The 22,549-nt window shown below is 37.7% G+C and overlaps 1 protein-coding gene across 11 annotated transcripts in view; it reads left to right on the forward strand.

Moving 5' to 3' along the window:
• The window catches only part of MAST4 (microtubule associated serine/threonine kinase family member 4), a 300,840-nt gene that overhangs the window by 230,669 nt on the left and 47,622 nt on the right, over nt 1–22,549 (forward strand). For all 11 annotated transcript variants that reach the window (XM_021379467.1, XM_021379469.1, XM_021379468.1 and 8 more), the window contains 5 exons: nt 8,230–8,299; nt 11,871–11,949; nt 18,493–18,650; nt 20,053–20,128; nt 21,546–21,755. In XM_021379467.1, coding sequence (XP_021235142.1) covers nt 8,230–8,299; nt 11,871–11,949; nt 18,493–18,650; nt 20,053–20,128; nt 21,546–21,755 — 593 coding nt within the window. The remainder of the gene's footprint in view (nt 1–8,229; nt 8,300–11,870; nt 11,950–18,492; nt 18,651–20,052; nt 20,129–21,545; nt 21,756–22,549) is intronic.

The raw sequence follows: 22,549 nt of genomic DNA on the forward strand, positions 1-22,549 counted from the left end.
AGGGAAATGGACCGCTATGGAGAAGGCTATCCAGTAGCTGAGGGAATTAGCTGTGCTGGAGATGGTGTACAATATTGACCTGGATGATGCAAGGCCTTGCACCTGAATCACATCAGCTCCTACTAGCAGTGCAAGCTGGGGACAAAGGGACTGAGCACAGCCTTGCCAGAAAGGCCTTGGGGGTACTGGTGGATAGCAGTCTGGACGTGAGCCAGCAGGGTGCCCTCACAGCCCAGAATGCCAACCGGATCCTGGTCTGCATTGAAAGAAGCGTGGCCAGCAGGGTGAGGGAGGTGATCCTACCCCTGTACTATGCGCTAGTGAGACCTCACCTGGAGTACTCTGTCCAGATGTGGAGTCCTCAGCCCCTTTATATATTGAAAAGCCTCATGTCTTCTTAAGACCATTTTGGCTTCTGTTTCATACTGTAAATGCCTTTCTTGCCAGAGTACTGTCAGGCTACTCTAGGCATCTCTATGGAGAAATGACTGTTAACCTCACAGAAGGCAGGGAATGTTGTACTAGATACTGTTTTTTAAGTTGACCATGTTTTTGACTTCCAGCTTGTTGCATCTCATTCATTACTGCATGCACTTGTCCTTTATTGTAGACTAATGAAATTAAAGGGAATCAAAGTTGTCTGTCAGACTCTTGAAAACCTACCCAGTTTCTATTAATTATTTACATTAATTATCTTGAGATCTCTGCAGTACTGTACCCTTCTTAAAATTGTGTTAGTTGGAAAGTCTGTGCTTTATAAGTACCCAAATTCACTATGCTTGTGCCTTGCTCCATTAAGATCCATTTTACATCACTTTTTTGCTCTTGTTGGGAGGACACGCAAGATTGAGGCGTATATTGAGTTACCTCTGCTTGCATTCTATACCTGAGGTAAGTTTTTTGGGGGCAGCTAGTTTAAGGTACGTGTTTTTATCCAAAGACTTCACATCTTGAAGGGCAGTGCTATGCATCTTTAGTATCAATGGAAGCAAGGTATATAAAGGTATACTGTGAGTCTGAAGGTGGAGCTCTGTTAGTCAGAGTGCACTGAATTAATACTCATCCCAATACTGCTGGCTTTGCTGAAGAGTGTTTTCATCTTTCATGATCTGTGCAACAATCATTTTAGAGGTCTGGTTGCTCCTTCAGTAACAATGAAGAACTCAGGTTGCTGGTGCATAATCATAACGATTTGATTTGGACCTACCCAAAACCAACATTGCATGTAGTCTTGCTCTATTCTAAAGAAGAGCTTCTTGAGCATAATGATAAATCTTTGAGGATTTTTTCAAGGCTTTTTATACCCGCAGTCTTCCTTGCAGCCCTTATTGTCTCACAACTTCCAACTTAACTAAAGGTACAGGCCATTCTCTAACTTAAGTAGACACCCTTTGAGGAGAACTGGTGTTCTAAGTTTAGAATTATGCAAATTGTCCCTTATGAGAAAGTCATGTAGAAATCTCAGTGAACTTTATACCTCTTCCCATTCTCCTGTTATAATTGTTTTCTATGGAGATAATGGAGGATTGTTCCTACAAAACAGTCTGTTATTAATCTTCATACATGAAAGCTGAATTGGGTAAACCCTGAATACTTGCAAAAGATTTTTAAGTGCTTATCTTACCTTCTCAGTATTTCTCAGATTCACATGGTTGGATAGGGAAGGATAAGTGAGATGACGCCACAACAATGGAGTAAATATCTTGTGCAGTAAATACGTAGCACTGGTCAAAGAAGGAACAGTTTGCAGCTGAAGTCTTTCACTGTCTTATGCATACATGTAAAGATAGTAAGATTTCTAGAGTAATTTCAACTGTCATTATGTGAAGTCTTTCTTACTAAAGTGGATAACAGATATACACTGATGACACTTCTTTGAGTTCAAACCTTGGTCACTAAACTAACAATCTTATCTGGTTGTTTGGATATCCTTCATGTTCAATGTCTGGGCTGAAAGCCACTAAACGGTCTGAAAGGTCCTGTTAGTTTTTTACATTAACTATGAATGTGTTCAAAATTGTGAGAGGCAAAGTGTTGCAGTATCAGCTTGGACAATATCTGGTGTCCTGGATGCTAATGGACTTTTCCAGATGAATGCCTGGTGCTGCATAGGCAGGTCATCTGCACCACCCAGCCGTCGAGTGAGTGATTATCATCACAGCAAGTCAGGGCGTTCAGATGTCCACACCTCAACAGTCACAGAAGCTTGTTCTTGTGGCTGATGTGAACCCCTGATGATTAATAATCACGTATGGTGCTGTTTATCTGCTGCAGAAATGGGTTTTAACTGTTAGGAGTAATACTGTAAGTCTTACTTTTGTGTTTCTTAATACGGTGTTTCATGTGGTGCCACTAAGAAAACAAGTACTAGGACTAGAATTTCAAGTAGAAAATTGCTTAAAAGAGAAGAAGGTGACTGTTCTGCAAAAATGAGAAATCATGGTATCATAGAATCTTTTGAGTTGCACTGTACCTTTAAAGGTCATCTGGTCCAACTCCCCTGCAATGAACAGGGACACCTACAGCTAGATCAGATTGCTCAGAGCCAGGTCCGGCCTGACCTTGAATGCCTCCAGGGATGGGGCATCCACCACCTCTCTGGGCAGCCTGTTCCAGTGCCTCTCTTGCCACCCCTATTGTAAAAAATAATAATAATAATTTCTTCTTTATAACCTAAAGAGGGGTCTAAATCTCCCCTCTTTTAGTTTGAAACTATTTCTCGTTGTTCCATCCCAATAGACCCTGCTGAAGAGTCTGACCCCTTCCTTCTTATAGACCCCCTTATATACTGAAAGGCCGCTCTGAGGTCTCCCCAGAGCCTTCTCTTCTCCAGGCTGAACATTCACAACTCTCCCAGCTTATTTTTGTAGGTGAAGTATTCCATTCCTTAGATTGTTTTTGTGGCTCTCCTCCGGATGCAATACTCCAGGTGAGGTCTCACCAGCATAGAGTAGAGGGGCAGGATCACTTCCCTCACCTTGCTGGCCATGCTTATTTTGATGCAGCCCAGGATACGGTTGGCTTTCTGGGCTGTAAGGGCACACTGCTGGCTCATGTCCTGCTCACCATCCACCAATAACCCCAAGTACTTTTTGGCAGGGGTTACAGAAAGGTTGCAAAAGGTTATCAGTAGAGTCCTCAAGTTTTGGTTTTGTGGCTTTTCTTAATGGACATTGGAAAAAAAAAATACTTTGTTGATGTAAAGTTGGAAGACATCCAGTAGGGAACACGTTTGGGAAACTGTATTAAGATGACTGAATTTTCTTGAGATCTGGAGTAAAAAGGGTGAAATAATAACAGGCAGCCTTTTTGTGCTGGAAGACCAGTAACAGAAGTATCTACTACTAAGGAATTTAGAGAAGAAACAGAATCAGATGGTATTTGCAAGGACAAATCTAACATATCTTTGAAAATCGAATTTCAGAAGATTATGCAATGCAAGTAATTTTTAGTTGGATCTGGTAATGTTTCACTCCACTGTACAATGTCCTGGTTAGATTTTACCTGGAATGCTTCATGTTTAATGGTTGTACATGTTCAGGTGGGACCATGGGGTGAGAAAAGCTAGTACAATAGAATTTGAGGTTTTTTTGTGGAAGACTAACAGACTATTACTTACTTGGCTTAGAAAAGGAAGACTGAAAAGCCTGTGCTGTAATCTAAATTGGTCAGAGGTGTTTTGCAAGGAATGGGAATAGAGATGTGTATTAGTGCTTTATCCCAGAACGTGAGGGTTCCTGAAGAATCCTCCACTGAGTATGGCAGTGACAATGTCTACCTTTCCTATGGGATTCAGTAAATCTATGCCTAAAGCAAAATTTCAAGGCCCAAGAGTTCTTACCTGCACATGTTGTCCTTTTTCTAGGATTTTCAAGGTCTGCCTAGAACTCTAGGAGGGCACTGTTACATGCTCACTGCTAACATTCTGTTTTTACTATGTTAATTCTTGTGGCTTGCATCAGATAAATTTATTTGGTGAAAGAAGATTAGCCACAGTGAAGTTTAGTACAAAATAAAACCATTTGTACTGTGTATTTTAGGTTTTTAAGACTTTGAATCACAATTGAGGCATTTGTGTGCATCAAATTTAGAGTAGATTTTCCTGGATTTTTAAGTTTAAATGTGTATTTTTTGTCCATAGTAGATGGTAACAAGTACTGGCTTTACTACAAAGTGTTTGGAATGAAGAAGAATCTCTCTTATGCAGCTTCTGTGCTGTTCTAATTTAGCAGCAGTCTGTGTAGATTGTGTTTTGGGGAAAGAATGATTAGGTTTGTAAACGAATGTAAGGGACTGAAGTCTTTGTTTTTGTGGTGAAAGGTAGGAGTGCTAAAAGCTAAAATAAAGTTCTGAATCCTTTTTTTTTTTTTAGGGGAACTAATATGGTATTTCAGTAACTGACTGTTATCGTAAGTTGAACTTTAGAAACTGTTCTGCTAAAACTCAGCTTAATATTATTCAGTCTTGTTTTGGGGCAAACTGTCTATCTCAGAGCACCATCAAAGACTAGGAGGAAAGAGTAAATGGTATGTTAACATGTAGATTCAACTAACTTTCAAATTAAGTGTTATTAAAACATAGCACTGCTGGTTTTAAGTAGGTAAGCTGTGGTCTGACTGTGAAAAGATTCCATTGTTCTTCTTGTGCACGCTGTAAATGTAATTTGTGGTTTCCTCTTGTTATCCCTGCTGTTTCCCAGTACACTGAAAGCAGGAATTGTGCTGTCTCATCAGTGTAAACTTAAGATTTACGTTTCAGTGTTAATTCCAGCTTGGAGGAAGTAAAATAATAGACATATCTCTCCTACTCCTTCATGTCTGTCTAATGCTAGTTTCTCCTGGAAGAAGTGAATGCTACTGAGCAAGCCGGGAGACTTCAGTGACAACCAGGGTAAAACAAACCAGCTGCAAACCATAACAAAGCAGTTCAGCAAAAAGTCTGTATAGAGAAGTTTTGACCTGGCAAATAGATTTAAGGAGCTTGCTAACCTTCCTTGCTGTACCTGAGGCATGAAGCATAATTAATTGTTTTTGAAATAGCACAAGATCCTTTCCTCTGTGCAGATATCAGTGGAAACACCTGCAGAAATATTCAGAATGTTTCTGCTGCCCAGCTCTGTATGCTGCTGACTGGCATAGATTCTTGGGGTGAGAAATTCAGACCTGTAACTATTGATGTTTTCTTGTGTGCTGTTCACTTCACAGCATGCATTCACCACCGAATAAACAGACAGAGGAACGTATGACCTCTTGTTAGTGTGTTGCTGTACTGCAATTCATTTAAATAGACTGTCAGATAATGACACTGAGACTTCAAACTTGAGCTGTCTTTGGTCCTTTGGGAATTTATGATTCCAGTTATAATTAGTCTGTTATTCCTATGGTGCTAACAAAGTGGTTGTATCAGAATTTCTTTAGTTTCTAAGTAGGCTGCTATTAAAAATGCATCACTGTAACATGCCTTTTTAAAAGATTTAAAACATCTTCCCTCTGTGGTAAAGGCACAGGACTTACTGATGCTAATGACAAAACAATCACACAGTGTAATTAATTTATGTTTGGTGTTCTTAACAATAGCTGATTGCAAAATGAGGCACCCTGTGTATTGTCATGAGTTAAAGTATTGTTTTGGTATGTTGATAGCCTATTCATTGTGTTACTTCTCCCAGAGGATGCTGGAGTTAATTACTTACCTAGTGCCTGACCACCAGTCAGGCTTACTTCATCATGTCAGGAACATGAACAGCAATTTCAGCAGCAGAGAGATACCCTAGGACTAAAACATACAGTAGCCAGCAGATCCCAGAGAACAACGGGATTTGACTAATAAGCAAGTGCTGCACATATGGGCAGAGAATTAACTGGCGCTGGCTTTTATTTGAAAGTCTCCCAGGTACTGACATGCAGATGGACTTGGGAGTGGATGAATGCCATGATGGATGAAGGTCATGTATAGGACTCTGCTTCTAACCTTTCTTGTTTTTCTGGAACACCACACCTTAAACCCTTAAAAGCCAGTTGTTGCTTCCATTGTTTGGGGTTTGGATTTTTCTTCGATTTTTCATTTTCAGGCTTATCTGGGTTCTCAGGCATCTAAATAAAAACACAAGGTTTACTATCAAATAATTATGTATATAGCTTTGCCAATTTTGTTGTTTTAAAAGCTGATTTGCATTTGGAAATTGTTCTTGCATACAGATTTTCCTTCGTAAATAAGACATTGATGTTGCGTTTTCTTTGAGAGGAAGTGTTTTTATTGCTTTTAGTGAGGTAGTTTCCGGAATGTGTCTCCTTGAACCCTGCTTTTTAATTACAATATTTCTGTGTCTTTGATGTTTTTTGCTTCATTCTGAAGGCTACGCTCCGAGTAAATGATTAGTTTGCCTAACTAGTTGTTAGGCAAATCATTGATGTGTGATAAGGAAATATATCCCTATAAAACTTAAAAATAGCTATCAACAGAAATAAATTTAAGAACCCCTCCATCTCCTGATTTGGCAGATTATTTTCTGCAAAAAGCTGTTTGTGTCCTACCACCTAATTTGATTCCTCTCTACCAGAGTTTAAGATAGCTTTTTTGTCTTTTTTTTTTATCCTTATATCTAAGCTCACAAAGAACTCCCAGTTATAGTTAATTCTTTCCAGTGCAGTAGCTGAAGTTTGTGACAATATTTTATCTGCACAGTATTACAGTTTTTTTTTAGCTTATCGTTATTAAGCAGCAAAAGAAATCCAGTTAGCTGTTAAATTAAGTGAGCTGTTGTCAGTAATTTGGTGTTTGCAGTTCCTGCAGGATGAGAATAAATTGTGGTGGGCTTTGAGTAAAGATTGAAATCTGTGCCACGTGTGTAGCTTCAGATTCCCTCCATTCTCCCCTTCCATTCCTTAAGGGAACAAAAATCCTTGCCACTTTGAAATTATCTAGGCCTTCAAAAGTATCTGAAGAGTAATGAAGAAGCCAGGGTCTTGAGGGGGAGGAGGTAAAGTTGAAAGGGCGTAGCTCAGCTGTGATAAATAAGTGGACAAAAATTAGTCTGGGGTGCAGGCCAGTGAAAGTGGAATCCCTGTCTCCTGGGGCTGTGGAAAGAACAGATGGAAAGACATGATCTTAAGCAGAGCTAAAAATGAATCCCACATCTGCTTCTGATAGAAGAGGGACTGTGTATACTACCTAGTGATTCTTTGTCATAGAATGTCTAAGGATATCACTCTACAAAATGCAATGTTAGTTCAAAAATTTGAGTAGAAATCAAAGCCACTTGAAGTATTTTAGGAACTGACTCTATTGTACTAGGTTTTTCACGTGTAGGTAATAATTCTCAAAAAATTACGTTTTCTGTAACTAGATATGTAGAAGCTTCTTTATCTTTTGCTTAATGTTGCAGTCCCATTTATGTCAAAATTAAATTCATTATTTTAATGTATTGATGTTGCAATCTGTTCATTATTTAAGGAAGAATAGATTTTAGATATAGATGTATGTGGGTGCTACTTTAAAACAAATCTTTTTAACTTTTGAAGGTGTTTTTTTTTTTTTCCCAGGTATCACCTTTATTACTTTTTCTCTAGACTGTGTTTTCTCTAGCTATGTATGTTGGAGAGCCAGACGCCTCTCATCAGCTGTCTTCTTTCTACACTTTCATTGGTCAGGAGATCAAGCATTCACGTCAGGAGAAATAACAATCCCTAAATTGTAACTTATTCACAATGTGCAGTCACTTCTTATCACACAAGGTGGTCTAATTTTCATGTTTTGGTTTAACAAAAAAATAATGGAAAAAAATGCATTAAGTGTGTTCTGCCTACTTGTTTGGGGATAGGAGCTAGGAAAAAACCTGAAAAATGCAAAATGAAGCTGTGAAAATGCTATAGAGACTTTGTCTAAGTGCTAAGTTATGCTAATCTTTTTCTCTTTCTAGTGTATGATTAGAAACACTTTGTTTCTGAGATTGAAAATACTTTTTTCAAGCTAAAATAGCATTTCTGCAAACTTTTAAAAATTGAATGGGGTTTTTTCCATGATTTATAGTGATCTAGTAAGTAAGAGTCAGAAATATAAGTGGAATCTTACTTGAAGTAAGATTCTGTTTCGGTTTGTTTCTCAGAGACCAAGAGAGGAGAAACTCAAAAATTAGCTTCTTACTTGACTGGAAGTGCTTTAAGTAGCATGTCTGAATTGTATTTTCATTTTCCTAATGTGTATTTATTTCTTTATTTGCCCTTCCAACAGGAAACAGTCCTCAAGATAGTCCTAGGAATTTCTCTCCCAGTGCCTCAGCCCACTTTTCTTTTGCAAGAAGGTAAGCGTTTGTTTGTAGTATGCAGCATGCATTTTGCAGAAAGGAAATGTGGACCCAGATATTAAAAGATGATTGCAAATATGCTGTTATATCTGTCAAATCTACCACATGGAATGATATCTATCTCTGTTATATAAACTCCTTTAAACCTCAGTTGCAACAAAACTTTGTTGGATGATTGATACAGTGCATTTATACCTTTTTTTAATTCCAGAGAAGATGTTTTGTTAATGACTTTTAAATAAATCTGATTCAGACTGTATGAAAATGCAGGTGTTATCTCCTCATTCACTGGAATATGGAGATACTGTAACATGCATCTATTTTTTTTTTTTAATCTTTTTTTTATATCAATGTAAGAAGTGCATAGCATGTAAAAATCCTATTGTAGAGAAGATGGAGTAGGAATGCCTGAGTTTGGAGCTGGGCCTTGCAGGTAACAGCAGGGTTGTCACCATACATTGTATCTGACCTTCATCTGTGTCATTATCTGGACAACTGAGACAGACAGCTCTGTCATAGGAGTATTGTGAGGGTTAATTAACGTTAGAATTTTTGAACATATAGAGTGAATTTGAAGTAATCTGTGAAGTGAATTACTATTAAATGAACCATGAACTGAATTGATCGTGTGTCATGGGAGACTGCCTATTTGTGCCACTGTGGTTCCATATCACTTAATACCTTGTCAACCCGCCTCAAATAATATATTCATTAACTCTAAGCCTGGGAGAGTAGGTAAAGTTTGTATGTTGACCCAAGAGTTTACACACAAAAAAAATGAAATTGGAGTGCTGTGGCTTTCTTTGTCATTAAACAATGCCAGGTATATTACTGTTGTATTCGCAGTGAGATAAGGCTGCTATAGCTTTACTTCCTTTCTTTTAGACATTCATTAAAGTTGCACACACAACAGCTCATAAAAATATAAAGACAGTCTCTTTTTAAATGCTGCGTAGGGGAGAAATCTTCACATGTATTCTTTTTATTCTTATCTGAAACTCATCTGCAGTAGTAGATTGTATTAGATTGTAGTAGTAGATTGTAGATAGTAGTAGATTGTAGTAGAGTGTAGTCCTTCTGATGCTATATGATGTCATCTTTTAAATCAACACCTTAAAAAAGTATTTCTTTTGAATTTACTTCCTCTTGATTATATCTTTATTATAAAAGGAAAGATACATCTTCATAGATTTTTGTTTGTGAACGTATTTTCAGGAAGATTCGTTAAATCCTGAAATAGCTTATAATGGAAGAAGCAGATGTGAAACACAGCATTATTGAGAATAACAGCAGGCAGGAAGTGCTTTTCCTTTCCCACCCATAATCAGAAAAAGTTCAAATCATTCTGTTTCTCTGAATCTTAAAATTTGAGAAGAAAAGTGAGTTTGTCTATCAGTGTTTCAGTTGGTTTTGACCATTTTTTAGAGAATCGAAGGTATGTTCATTTCCAAATGAAAAGTTTTAAACCTTTCTCTTACAGAATTAACACAAGAAGTTTCTGTTAATTTATTTAACCATAATGGTGGGATTCAAAGAAACTTCTTTTAACACTTTCTATGGAAACTTATTTTCTTTAGTGTTTTTAGCACAAACGTTTGTTAACGCTAGATTTGAAACAGTGTTGATGTAAAAGTTTATCAAGTTGGTGTATGTAGTACGGTTATTTCCATGTAACCTGTGTGCAGGGAGATGGAGGCAGAGCTCCCCAGGCCCCTCTGCGACAAGCGTGTCAACTTCCACAGCCCAGATTTGATGCTATGATGCAAAGGGAATAGCCTGTGCTTCTCTTATCTGCTGCTACGTACAAGTCCAGCATCTGTGAGCCCATGGGTAGCTGGCAGATAGTGCTTTCTAGAGCTTCTGGGAAGTAGGTAGATCTGTACTGTAGTCCAGTGACAAGCAGTATGTCAAGGTCCAGGGAAAATGCTGTAGGTACTTGCTAAGATTTTCTCCCTTCTTCCTGATTGGTTGCCTCCTATTCTCTCTCCTTTATTTCTTGGATATTTTCTGTGATAACCCATGCCCATCTTCAAAGGCTTTTATGAGTGGGAATTGCGGTTTGATGCAGGAATCCTGTTCAATATTAATCATTCAATGAGGATGTATTTTCTGTCTCACTGCTGTGACAGAAGCACATTCTAAATCACTTTTTTCTTCCTCTTTCAACTATAAACATACCTAACTTGTGCAGCCGAGCCAAAATGAAGAGAAAATTTCTTTTGTAATTGCTCATTGAGCTGGATATTGCTGATTCACATAGGGGAAATGGTGAAGAATTAATGAAATAAAAACAGAACAGGTGGGCCAGATCATTTTTGAGATCTTTTCCAACCTTGGTGATTCTATGATTGTGATAAGTTTTTTCCAGAGTTCACTCTTGTCCCTCTCCTACATGTTTTCTTTACATAATTAGTGTTGTTAAAATATCTTGTGATTTGTAAAGGACAACATTTCAGATGCAGTCGTGACTTTATTTTCACATGCTCTGTTGTAGCTTGTGAATAAATGGGAGTAGGAAACAAACTACTAGAATGGAGAGGGGGAAGGCTGACAGTTACCTTGAAGGGTAGGGAAGCTGCACCAAGAAATGGAGGGCTCTTGATTTGCTGTGACTTTAGTTCTCCTTTTTGGAGTTGTATTTTTTGAGCAGGTCGGACTTGAGAGATGATCTTTTTACTGGCTGTAAAACAGAAGTTTGATTTTCCTCTCAACTCTCCTCTGCCATCATCTTGTGTATTAGTAAAAATAGTTCTGTTTTGTTATTTATGTATGTTTTATTTTCCTTTTTTTTTTTTAAACATATTTGATAACAATTGTACTCCAGTCATGGGCACCGAAATGACAGGTAAATGATACCTCCTTAGAAATCAAAACACCAACTTCTTTGTTGCTTTTTGGTTTGTCTCTTTGAATGCTTAAGCTCCATCTTGTCTATGTGTAGGTCACCTGAAGCTGTAAAGAGTAGAATTGGCTTAAGTTATGATTTTTATTTAATCTGATTAAGCATGATTTTTGCTGAGACTTTTTTTTTCTGATCTACATGTAATTTTCCACAAATTTAGGTGTTTACCAAATCATTCTTTCCTAGTTTTTTTAAATTAGCTTGCTAGTTTGCTGTTGTCCTCCACTGATATCACATAAGAAAGCGTTACCCTTATACTTCAAGTCGTGTTGTGGTTATTTTGTGGTTCAGAGCATCATGGCTTGCATTTGTTCACAGGTTTTTAATTTGCTTCTCATTAATTTTCATCTGATGAACCTGACAGTTGTGAAGACTCTGTGTTCAGTTTCTATGCATATTAGTGAGAGATCATTTCTGTGGATCTGTTCATTCACTTTCTAATTGTTTCATCTCATAGATTTGGACTAGAAGAATGCTTTAGGAAGTCTCTAAGCCTAAATTATCTTTGCCAAAAGCTTGTTTATTGTGGTCCCTTGTGAATGTTTACTTTCTGTTAAAAAAACTTGTTTGCATCATGCTTTTGGAATGCAACTTTTCACAATAACACTTTCATAGATGCTTTATGTACTGCAGTGTTCATTTGACTAAAGTCAGTTTTCACAACAGGACTGATGGTCGTCGCTGGTCTTTGGCTTCCCTCCCTTCTTCTGGCTATGGTACAAATACACCCAGCTCAACTGTTTCTGTGAGTATCCACTTTGCTATGCAGATACATTTCTATTACATGCCCTATATTCTTAAATTAAGCAGACGTTACTTGTTTTAGGAAAAGGCAGTGTAGGACTTTATGTGTTGTTTCTTTTTCTGTTTGTTATCGTCTGTTTGTTTTTTAGTGAGTGTGTTTTTGTTTATGGATTTCTGATAGACTTTGAATTGGTATGGGGTACTAAACTGTTTCTCTGAAACGGAAGAAAACTTCAGGCTACTTGTGCTTTGCTTTTACAGCTCTTCCTTTTGTGGAGAGGATATTGTGTTTATCTGCGTCATTTTGGTCTGTAATGCAGTAGATTGGGAGACACAGTCATACAAAGTTAGGTATTGAGTTTGGCTCCCTTGCTAGCATAAAGAGAAACACCCTACAACATGATTGACTCATCCTAGGCTAGTCTGCTGTATTGAGATGCGATGAATCACAGGTTTGCCTGTCTTTTTCTTTGACCATAGTGAGATTCCAGTGCATGATATTAAATGAGATATTTAGCTTTTATATAACTTTAGACGACTACACTTAGAATAGGATACGTAATAGGATCAATAGGATAAATACGATAGTGTAAATTGTTAGTTTTTGCATGTTAGGTAAGTCCTTTTGAACTGATCTATCACACACCGTCTCCAAGCATGTGCCATCTGACTTTTGAAGTGCACTGTGGCGGTGCATGCGATTCTGCTCCAGTACTAAGGCTAGCGGCTGGTAAGTGACAGAAGTGCAGGTCTGTACTTTGGCACATCACACACACCTCTGTACTCAAGAGGAAGCACTGAGTAATGTTACAACTTGGATCTGTTTTGATAGCCAGACCTAATAAACTGGTAAGATACAGCTTTGGAGGAAAGCCTGCTTTGGAAATAGGAAATAGTGGACATTTTGACACCTCTGTCTTTTGTAGTAAAGGGCTTAGACCTCATAGATCTAACTAGGACTCTTCAAAAGTTGGTAATTTTGGATCTTCAGCCTTGTTTTGCACCCATAGCATTGCAGCATTAAGGATAGTACTGCTTTATGTGTGGTACATGCTACTGGACACCTGGAGTCTGGTTTTTTTAAATGTTTCCTTTGGAATTTAAGTAATCTTATTCTCCTGGGTATATTTTACTTCTCTTGTGAAGTAGTGGAATTCCACATCCTGAGCACTGATTAAACTTGACCATTTTACACCATGGTCAACTCTTTATTTTTGTCAACTAAAGCTTTTGAAAAGTGGAATCAATTCTATTTCTTAGTATCTTAAAAAAAAAAAAAAGTTGGAGGATTTTATGTACATAGGTCACTCTGAAAGTAATGCTTCCTCATTTGTTTTTGTGGAAACTACAACAGATAGAAAGAGCACAGTAACACTACCAGAGCAAATTCTCAGCTACAGAATGCATTTTTCAATACAGTCAGCAGCATGAGCTATGCATTTTCGCCAGCAATGAACAAGAGCCTGCATGCCACTTGTGAAAATTGGCACCAGCAGAGGTGACCCACTGTTGCTGTCACCACTGCTGAAATGCACCACCCACTGCCTCGCGGTGCTTACATCCACTGGTCTCCATAAATGTTCAGCAAGCGTCAGTGAATGACAATGGGTGCAATTCTTTCCTCATACAGCAACACACCATTGCTTAATACTCGTTTCCATGTCAGATGCCGTTCTGTCAAACTGCCCCTCTGCTGCCATTTGTCACACAACAATGAAATAAAATGGAGTATTGGTGTGAAGGTTCAATCTCTACTGCCGTATCACTATCAACATCTCCAGTGTTGTGGGCCAACATCATAAAATGAGGCATTGCTTTCAGAGCAGCCTTTGTATATTTTGAACTGCTCCTCAGCAGCACTCATTTTTGACCTCTGACCTAGATCAAGTCTTTGCCAAGTAAATTGCTTTATTTCACATCGTCTCTAACCACTTTCCATTGTGCACGCTCATACACCTCTTCTTGACACTAAAGCACATACGTTATGCTTTTCACTTAAACATATTAATGTAAAGGAAGTTGTCAGATAATAAGTAGTTGCTATAGCAACCTCATCATTGTTAGAAGTCAGAGACTTGTGCTAGAGAAGAAATTTCATTTCTTCTCTAGAAATTAGAAATGTTTTAAAACACAGTTCAAATTTTCCATCCATAGGCATAGATTTTTTCCTTGATAGCTGCCATTTTAGAATTGTAATTCTAGAGTATTTTACTGCTTTCTTTACTCCATTTTAAGTTTACTGGATGGATGTGCTGAAACACAGAACAGTTTTTACATCATATTTGCATTTCTTCTGGAAAAAAACAGCACTGTCATTTATGGAGTTATATCTTAACCCTTGTGATTTTATTTTTGAGTTCTCCCTTGGTATCCTTTGACATGATCATATCTTATAAATACTAAAATAGATTTATGGCATTGAACAAACAATTTCCACTTCCTGTGGAAGTGAATGTGTTTACTAATAAGACTGAATTTTGTAGAAGAAAGCAGCAGTATGGAATTGATGCCCTGTATTCCTTTTCCTTTGTGGAGTTGTTTTTTTTTTTTCTTTCAAGAGTCCTCTGCTGGTGATGAACCCTGCAAAAGCACTGGGGCAACCTCTCAATTTTAAGTCTAGTCACTATTTCTTTGCTTCTCAGTGGAGATGCTTTTCATGTTTTTACCCATTGGACAATGTACTTGAATTGGAAAATGAAAGCTCCCCATCTAATTGATATCTTGTACATTTTCAGAATCTGAAGCAGCTAGCACTGTGCAGCCTCCCTCTCTGTATTTTTCCAGCTTCATAAAGACAGCGAGAGAGCACTTCAGAAACAGTAGTCTTAAATATACATATAGAGTTCTTAGTTTTCAGTGCAGGATAAATAAGATATACTGTAAATTAATCTAGAAATTGATTAACTGGAGACCAGTAGTAGTTTTTGCGTAACACAATAGAGCACAACTTTGATCTTTACTAGCAACTGAAAGTTGAAGCAGGGACAGAAGGGCCCTTAGTAACCCTCCCATGAGTATGCTCAGGTGAATGCAGCACACCACCTCCTCTTAGCCTGTTTTTGTGGTTCGGTGGCGTGGTTTTTGTTGTTGTTGTTTCTTATTGGAAGTGGAATTACCAGTGTAATGGAATTTCAAGAGTTTCATGTTGCAGATCCGTATGCAAAGCAGAAAGGAAATGAAAATGTCTCCTGCTAGGATCGTCAAATTGAAAATAAACTATTGGTGTGTTGTATTCTAGGAAACAAAGCGGAATCAGATCTTGTGCTGTTAAGATGATTGTGCGTCTGTTAGGAGAAGAAGCCTGTAAGAAGTAAAAAATGTGAAATAATTTGGTTGCCTTTTTTTTCCAGTACCCTATTCTTTGTAAATTATTTGGATGGGAAGACAGATTAGGGAGACTGGGAAGGAAATTTTTGCAATTACATTAGCCTATATTGGCTGCAAATTTGTATTTCTGTATTTGAAGAATAGTTTGCCTTGTTGTGGTGCTCTTGTTTATAATGAATATGGTAAATCCCATGTAATTTTTGAAGCAACTATTCTAGAATGGCAGGAGGGCTAGTTTTTTCTTTGTAGAATTCTGCTGTGAGAACTCTGATCTGTACAGAGGTCAGAATTCAGACCTCCAAGAAAATGCACTCTGGACTTGTGGTGGTTCTGGTGCAACTGGAAGTCCTTAGGAAGATTTTCTGCTTACACATCATTTTACATGTGGATAAACATGAAGTAGATTATTGCTTTTTTGATGTGTCTAGAATCCCCTGAAATGCAAAGAATATTTACTTTTTAGAAATATGTATAGGTGACAGTCTGTGTCGGGAAATGTCACTGTTCTTTTAACTTAATGAGAGTGGCTCTAGAATTAATCATGGGCTTAATTGCAGCTAGTTGCCATAGTGTGAGATATGAAACAGGGTAGTTTGTACTGTGTACTAAATTATGCATAGTAATGTGCTACAGCTGAAATTCATAGCTGAGTTACTGTGGCTTGACAGGTTACTACCTATCAAGTAAACTGTGGTAAATTCTTGGTTTACATGCATTTTAGCCTGCAGCAAAGCAAGATAATGTAGACTTGCTGTCTTTAACTTGTTCTCATGTGATGAAACCATCTCATATACAGTAATCTTATGAGAGTTAATTTTTCCCATCATTTTTTTCTTCTTTTTTTCTTTCAAGGGATGACTTCATGAGATCTAGTATGATAACTAATCTTTTCTTTAGTTCTTAGAATTAGGATTCATTCAGCTTTTACCACTCAAGTTACCAGGTAATTATGAAGACTGTCTTCTTCCTGTACTTAACAGCGTGGATATTACCTGCTGACTTCAGTAATGCATGGAAATGTCAGTACAGCTTAGAAATGTACTGACTTCTCTCACTTTGAATGGAATAGCAAAGATGCCCTTTGCTACAGATGCAAAGGCCCCTGTGTAGGCCTTTAATGAAAGAGCAACCAGGCAAGAGTCTTGATGCCCTATATGAGAAGACAGATAAGAGCAATAGCTTGCTTGAGAAGGTGGACATAGTGGAGAATCTTATGCTCAAAAAGGCATCTGGGGACTGATGAGTTCCAGAAAGAAACTGAAGTTTTTCGGAATTTATCCCCTCCAGAGTTAAAGTACTGTCTACATGGTACCAGGCAGCTTTCTAGTGTCACGCTGTCACATCAGCAGTGGGATCAAGTGCGCTCTTGGCAAGTTTGTGGATGAAACCAAGCTGAGTGGTGCAGTCAACATACCTGAGGGATAGGATGCCATCCAGAGAGACCTAGACATGCTAAGCCAGTCGTGTGGGCCCAGGTGAACATTGTGAGGTTCAACAAAACCAAGTGCAAGGTATTGCACCTGGGTCACAGCAACCCCCACTATCAATACAAGCTGGAGGATGAAGGGATGGAGCACAGCCCTGCCAAGGACTTGGGGGTACTACCGGATAGTAAGCTGGACTTGAGCCAGCAATGTGCCCTCACAGCCCAGAAAACCAACTGGACACTGGTCTGCATCAGAAGAAATGTGGCCAGCAGGTCAAGGGAGGTGATCCTGCCCCTCTACTCTGCACTGGTGAGACCTCACCTGGAGCATTGCATCCAGATGTGGAATCCTCAGTACAGGAGAGACATAGACCTGTTGGAGTGCATCCGGAGGAGGGCCGCAAAAATGATCCAAGGGAGGGAGCACTTCTCCTATTAGGACAGTCTGAGAGAGCTAGGGCTGTTCAGCCTGGAGAAGACAAGGCTCTGGGGAGACCTGATAGCAGCCTTTCAGTATCTACAGGGGAGCTATAAGAAAGAAGGAGACAGACTGTTTAGCAGGGTCTATGGTGATGGGACAAGGGGAAATGGTTTCAAACCAAAAAAAAAAGGAGATTTTGACTGGATATAAGGAAAAATTTGTTTACAGCGGTGAGACACTGGCACAAGTTGCCCAGAGATGTGGTGGATGCCCTTTCCCTGGAGGTATTCAGGATCAGACTGGATGGAGCTCTGAGCAGCCTGATCGAGCTGTCGGTGTCTCAGTTCGTTGCAGGGGAGTTGAACTAAATGACCTTTAAGGCTCCTTTCGTACTCAAACAGTTCTATGATTATGTGAAGATCTCTATGAACTTATCTGTCTTAGAAACCATCTTTGGTACCAGAAACAGCAGAGCATCTACAGTAACCAGTCCAGATTATCCAGGCTGGTTGTTAATATATTGAACAATGTACATGTTCTTCACAAAGACATCAAATCCAAGCTAAGTTGAATTAGTTACAAAATTCTGCCACTGAATGTTTAGTGTGGCTCAGGTAGTTAGGTGTGCTGCATAAATGACAGGAATATATGATTAAGGATTAGATGAAAATCTACCGTACATTATGTTCTATGGCTTTACAATCAGTTTTGCAAGGGTAGTTACTGTGGTAACAGTACCAATCTCATAGCTATCTGTGTATTCCATTTTTAAATGAAGAGGATAGTTTCAGTGTAATCCCTCTCATTTCTATTAGCCATAAAACTGATCACGATAACTGTTTTATTCTTTCATGTCATCTTAAAAGTACAGCTTTTTATAAGAAAATAGCATGTTAATTTTTTCAGCAAGAATTTCGACCGTTTTTCCCAAACTTCGATAATATCTTAATTACAGATAATGAAATAATTTATGTGTATAGAATTGAAATTCGTATTGTTGCAATAAGTTGTACTCTACACCTAACACACTTCTTCTGCCTTACTCAATTAATTTTCAGCAGACTCCATTTAAAATATTCTCTAAATACTGTTGTATATTACTGGCACCAGATGCTTGTGCCTTAGAAAGACAAAATGTGAACTTCTGAAATGCAATGATTTTTCTGAGACTGAAGTAGTTTTTATATTTAAATTGTATTTAGCTCAGTAAGTTGAGACTAATTATTTTTATTCTTCTTTAATTTGGTAGTTAAGTATAGGTAACAGTAACTGTAATTTTTGTATTAAATGATCTCATTCATGAGCAGTGAATGTGATCTTGAAAATGCGTTTTCACTGGTAGAAGTTTGTGTTCTGCTTTTCTCTTCCAGTCATCTTGTTCATCACAAGAGAAACTACACCAGTTACCATACCAACCAACACCTGATGAACTACATTTTTTATCTAAACATTTCTGTACCACTGAAAGCATTGCAAGTGATAACAGATGCAGGACCACAGCAATGCGCCCTCGGTCCAGAAGTCTCAGGTGGGTTTATCCATCAGGTGAAAGTCATTGAATCTTAATTTATGTACTCTAGAACATTGTGGTTTTGTGTATTGGGAGCATTCCTTATTTTCCAAATTGCTGAGGCATAATACTAAATAATAAAAAGAGGTAAGAATATTTGCTGAACTAATAATAATCATTTTTTAATTTTTATTCCTGTGTTCAGCAGTGTGAGATAGGGCGTAAAGGAGGCAACTTAACGTGTTTTGATGAGCCTTACTGATCTGATTTCTAGAGTTTGAATTGTTTAAATAATATTGTCTTTATTAGCAAAAGTAATTTGAAATGCATTTATATTCTAGAAGTGTCTGAAAAGAATTGTGAAGAATAAATGGGCAGGGAGTTGGGGGGAAAGCATTCATTAGTTCATTAGTTTTCTTTAATAAAAATAAACTTTGGTTTCTTGTTTCCCAAAGAGTAGATTTCTAGAGTTTCCTTTGCGGTGCCATTTGTGTGAGGTGCATTTCATTGAAGATCTTATTTTTTATTGCTCTTTTTTTGCTCTTTTAGAGAGCTGAAAGCCATTTCTTTTGCTCATGCAAGAAATGCATTTCAAGAAACCCCTATGTACATGTTAAGATAAAGATGCTCCTAGAGGAGGGCATTGCCTTCATGGGATTTTATTCTGCATCTTTGAAACCATACTTGGGTGAGCCAGTGTCTGGAAAATCAGGTAGAGATTTTTAAAAATAACTAGGAATGAGGCTTATGACAGTGAAAAGGAGTTTGCTAGGTTAGCCAAGCCCATGGGTACCTCTTAGGGATGGATTTCCTGCAAGTTTCGTGCTTGTTTTTTGTTCTTTCCTGCACAGTGTCCATGGCATGGAACCTGTGCGTGTTATGGCGTTATTTGTAGAAGTGGCTGCCTTTACTTGCCAGTTAGATTGGAAATAATTGTTTTGATTTTTTTTCATGATCTGTTTAAAAATATATACTTATGTGGGTATATGTATGTGTATGAACTCCCCACAAACTGCTGAATGTCTTCACTTGCAGTTAGTGGAGTTCTTGGTGAGGTCTTGCTATTTTGGTTGTATATGACCTTCAGAAGGGCAGGTGTAATCATACATATGATCATCTGTTAAATATATGTCTCTTGTCCTTTTGAGAAAAAAACGTAACATCATGATTGTTGCAGAAGTTCCTGTATCCTGAACTGCAGTTAAAAACTAAGAAAATAGCATGTCAGATGTCAAGTATATGACATAATTTCTAAGTCCTGGTCAGAAATAAAAGAACCAAGTGTGCCACTGATTAGAGATTTTACCTATCTTGTGAAGTGTTTGCTGACTTCTTGGTGCAAATAAGCTGTACAAAAAATAACTGCTAATTCTGGCTCATGCTGAGACAAGTATAAAGAGATAATTTGCTTTGTTTGCAGTCCTGGACGTTCTCCTGCCTGCTGTGACAATGAGATAATTATGATGAACCATGTCTACAAAGAAAGGTTCCCAAAGGTAATGAATTATATTTAAGATACACGGTATCTAAATTGATAGGCAACATAGGTTTTAAGTAAATTATGTTTTTGTTATGGAAACTAATGATCCAAGCCTGTAATGGCTTTCACAAAGCATCACCAAGCTCTTATTATAAAGATAAAATCACAATAAAGAAAATTCCTGCTGAGAACTGGACATTCATTTGACAAAGCTGCTGAACTGGTTTTGAAATTAATCATGCTGATAATACATTCTGCTGATTGGAAAGCAACAATAGCATTCACTTTCAGTAGGTGGTGTATACCTGGAGTTAGTGTATACTGAATTAGTAAACAAAAAACAATTTTTTTTTTTTTTTTTTCAGTCTTGTGCAGAATCTGTTGATAAACCTGCAAACTGCTGTACCATTTCTCTCTTTTCCCAGACAGCTGTCTTGCATGCTTTTTTGGTGATGAAGATGAGCATGGAGTTGTCGAGTTTGATTCTGAGTTACCAACTCAGGAAATGTTTCTGTCTTGTTCAGAAATCTGAGACAAAAATGAGTTCCTCAGTGCCACATGTTGTTAGGAGCGCTGTGCTCTCAGTCGATCCTAGAATTTACATGATTCCTGGAAAATAAAATACAAAAGTGCCTAAAAGTAGTAATTAAAAGAAATGTTCATATTTCTTCATAGAAATTTATTTTTATAAAAGTATGAAGATATTTGTAGAGAGATTGAGCAGCAATCAGTAGTGTGAAATGAACCACTCATTTCAGTGGATGAGTTAGGAATTAAAAGGTGTGAGATTACTTTTTAATAAGGACAATACTGCAATATCTTTAGTGTTCTTTTTAAGCATTTGCTATTTTGTGAGAAACAAGACAGTTGATTCTATAAAGCAGGCATATAGTGCATGCGGCAAGCACATCTTCCAGGAGCTATGGGCCTGTGTTTTTTATAATCAGTTAATGTGCTTTCAAACTCAGTCCATTGAAATGTGTTTGTGGTGTATTCTGTGCAAAAGGAAAGAAGATACTCTGGTGTGTAGCATCTGCAGTTTTAGCATGCATAGCTAAACAATGTTATGTATGTTAGCAAAACATACAAAGATCTCCCTAAGATTTCATTGCTTTTATTTTGCCTTGGACTTAGTTTTACAGTCATGAGTGTACTTTAATTCTGTTGGTGAGCGAGCATCATATGATCACTGTTTATTGCTGGTGGCAGACAAAATGTAGGATCTGCATAACAGAACAGTAAGGCTTTCATTTTTCTGTACTGGTAATTGGGGATATGTCATCTGTCACTCTGTTTGCTTGCTTTTTTCTTCAGTCATTTCATGTATTAAACCTAGGTAACTTCATAGGTACAACAGAAATGTTGTAAAACCAAAAGAGTGTGTTGGAAATTTCAAGTCTGATTTAATATATCGTGTATACATTTGTATATAGGCCACAGCCCAGATGGAAGAAAGGCTTCAGGACATTATAACAAATCATTCTCCAGAAAACGTCCTTCCACTGGCAGATGGAGTACTCAGTTTTACCCACCATCAGATCACAGAACTGGCTCGAGATTGTTTGGATAAATCCCACCAGGGCCTCATCACATCTCGATACTTCCTTGAATTACAACAGAAATTAGACAAATTGCTACAGGAGGTATGAGCTGCTATGTTTGGTAGTAAAATGATTTAAATATGTTTGCAGTCTTGAAATAATTATGACTGTTGCATTCAAATAATTTGTCAAAGTGGTATTCATTGCAATTTTAGTCTATGTAACAACCACTACAGGGATCAAAAAAGACATTCCTAGTGTAGTCTGTGACAAGTAGGTTGTAAAGATTCAGAAACAACAGCATTTTGTCATGCAGTGAAAATTGTAAATTGCTTACAGAAGTGTGTGCATAAGCCCTAAATGAGGAAGCTTGCTATTCCATTTGCTGTGGATAAATGAGGAAATGTATACTGTTTTCACTCTTTCCACTTTATCAACCTTACTAATTGCCTGCTGTGTTGACAAAGGAGGCAACAGCCCTTATATTTCCATTAGTTGGAGGTTATTTAGTTATTTAATTATTTAAATATTTGCCTCCTTCATAATTAAAGTGTTCATTAGCAGAAATTCAGTTCTGAAAGCATTGAAACTTCCGTAGAGTGGTCTGGTAAATTAATTAACAAAAGCATGAAACTTACTAAAGAAATGTGCTACACGGGAAGTCAATACAATTTATAGGTACATCATTTTTAAAGCAAATGAGAATGCTAAATGCTATAACTGTTCATGTGAGAGTTGATAGTATCTTGTGAACCAAAATTAATGTGGTAGACCAGCAGATCTGATAGACTTGAAATTTTCCTAGTGAGATGTTAAAGTATTTGTGCTTTGTTAATTTAAATAGTTTCTTCTGTTTTCTTGCAGGAGCAATTACTAAAGGTTTTGATTGTTTTTGC

Source organism: Numida meleagris, chromosome Z (assembly GCF_002078875.1).
Source record: "Numida meleagris isolate 19003 breed g44 Domestic line chromosome Z, NumMel1.0, whole genome shotgun sequence".
Lineage (NCBI taxonomy): Eukaryota > Metazoa > Chordata > Aves > Galliformes > Numididae > Numida > Numida meleagris.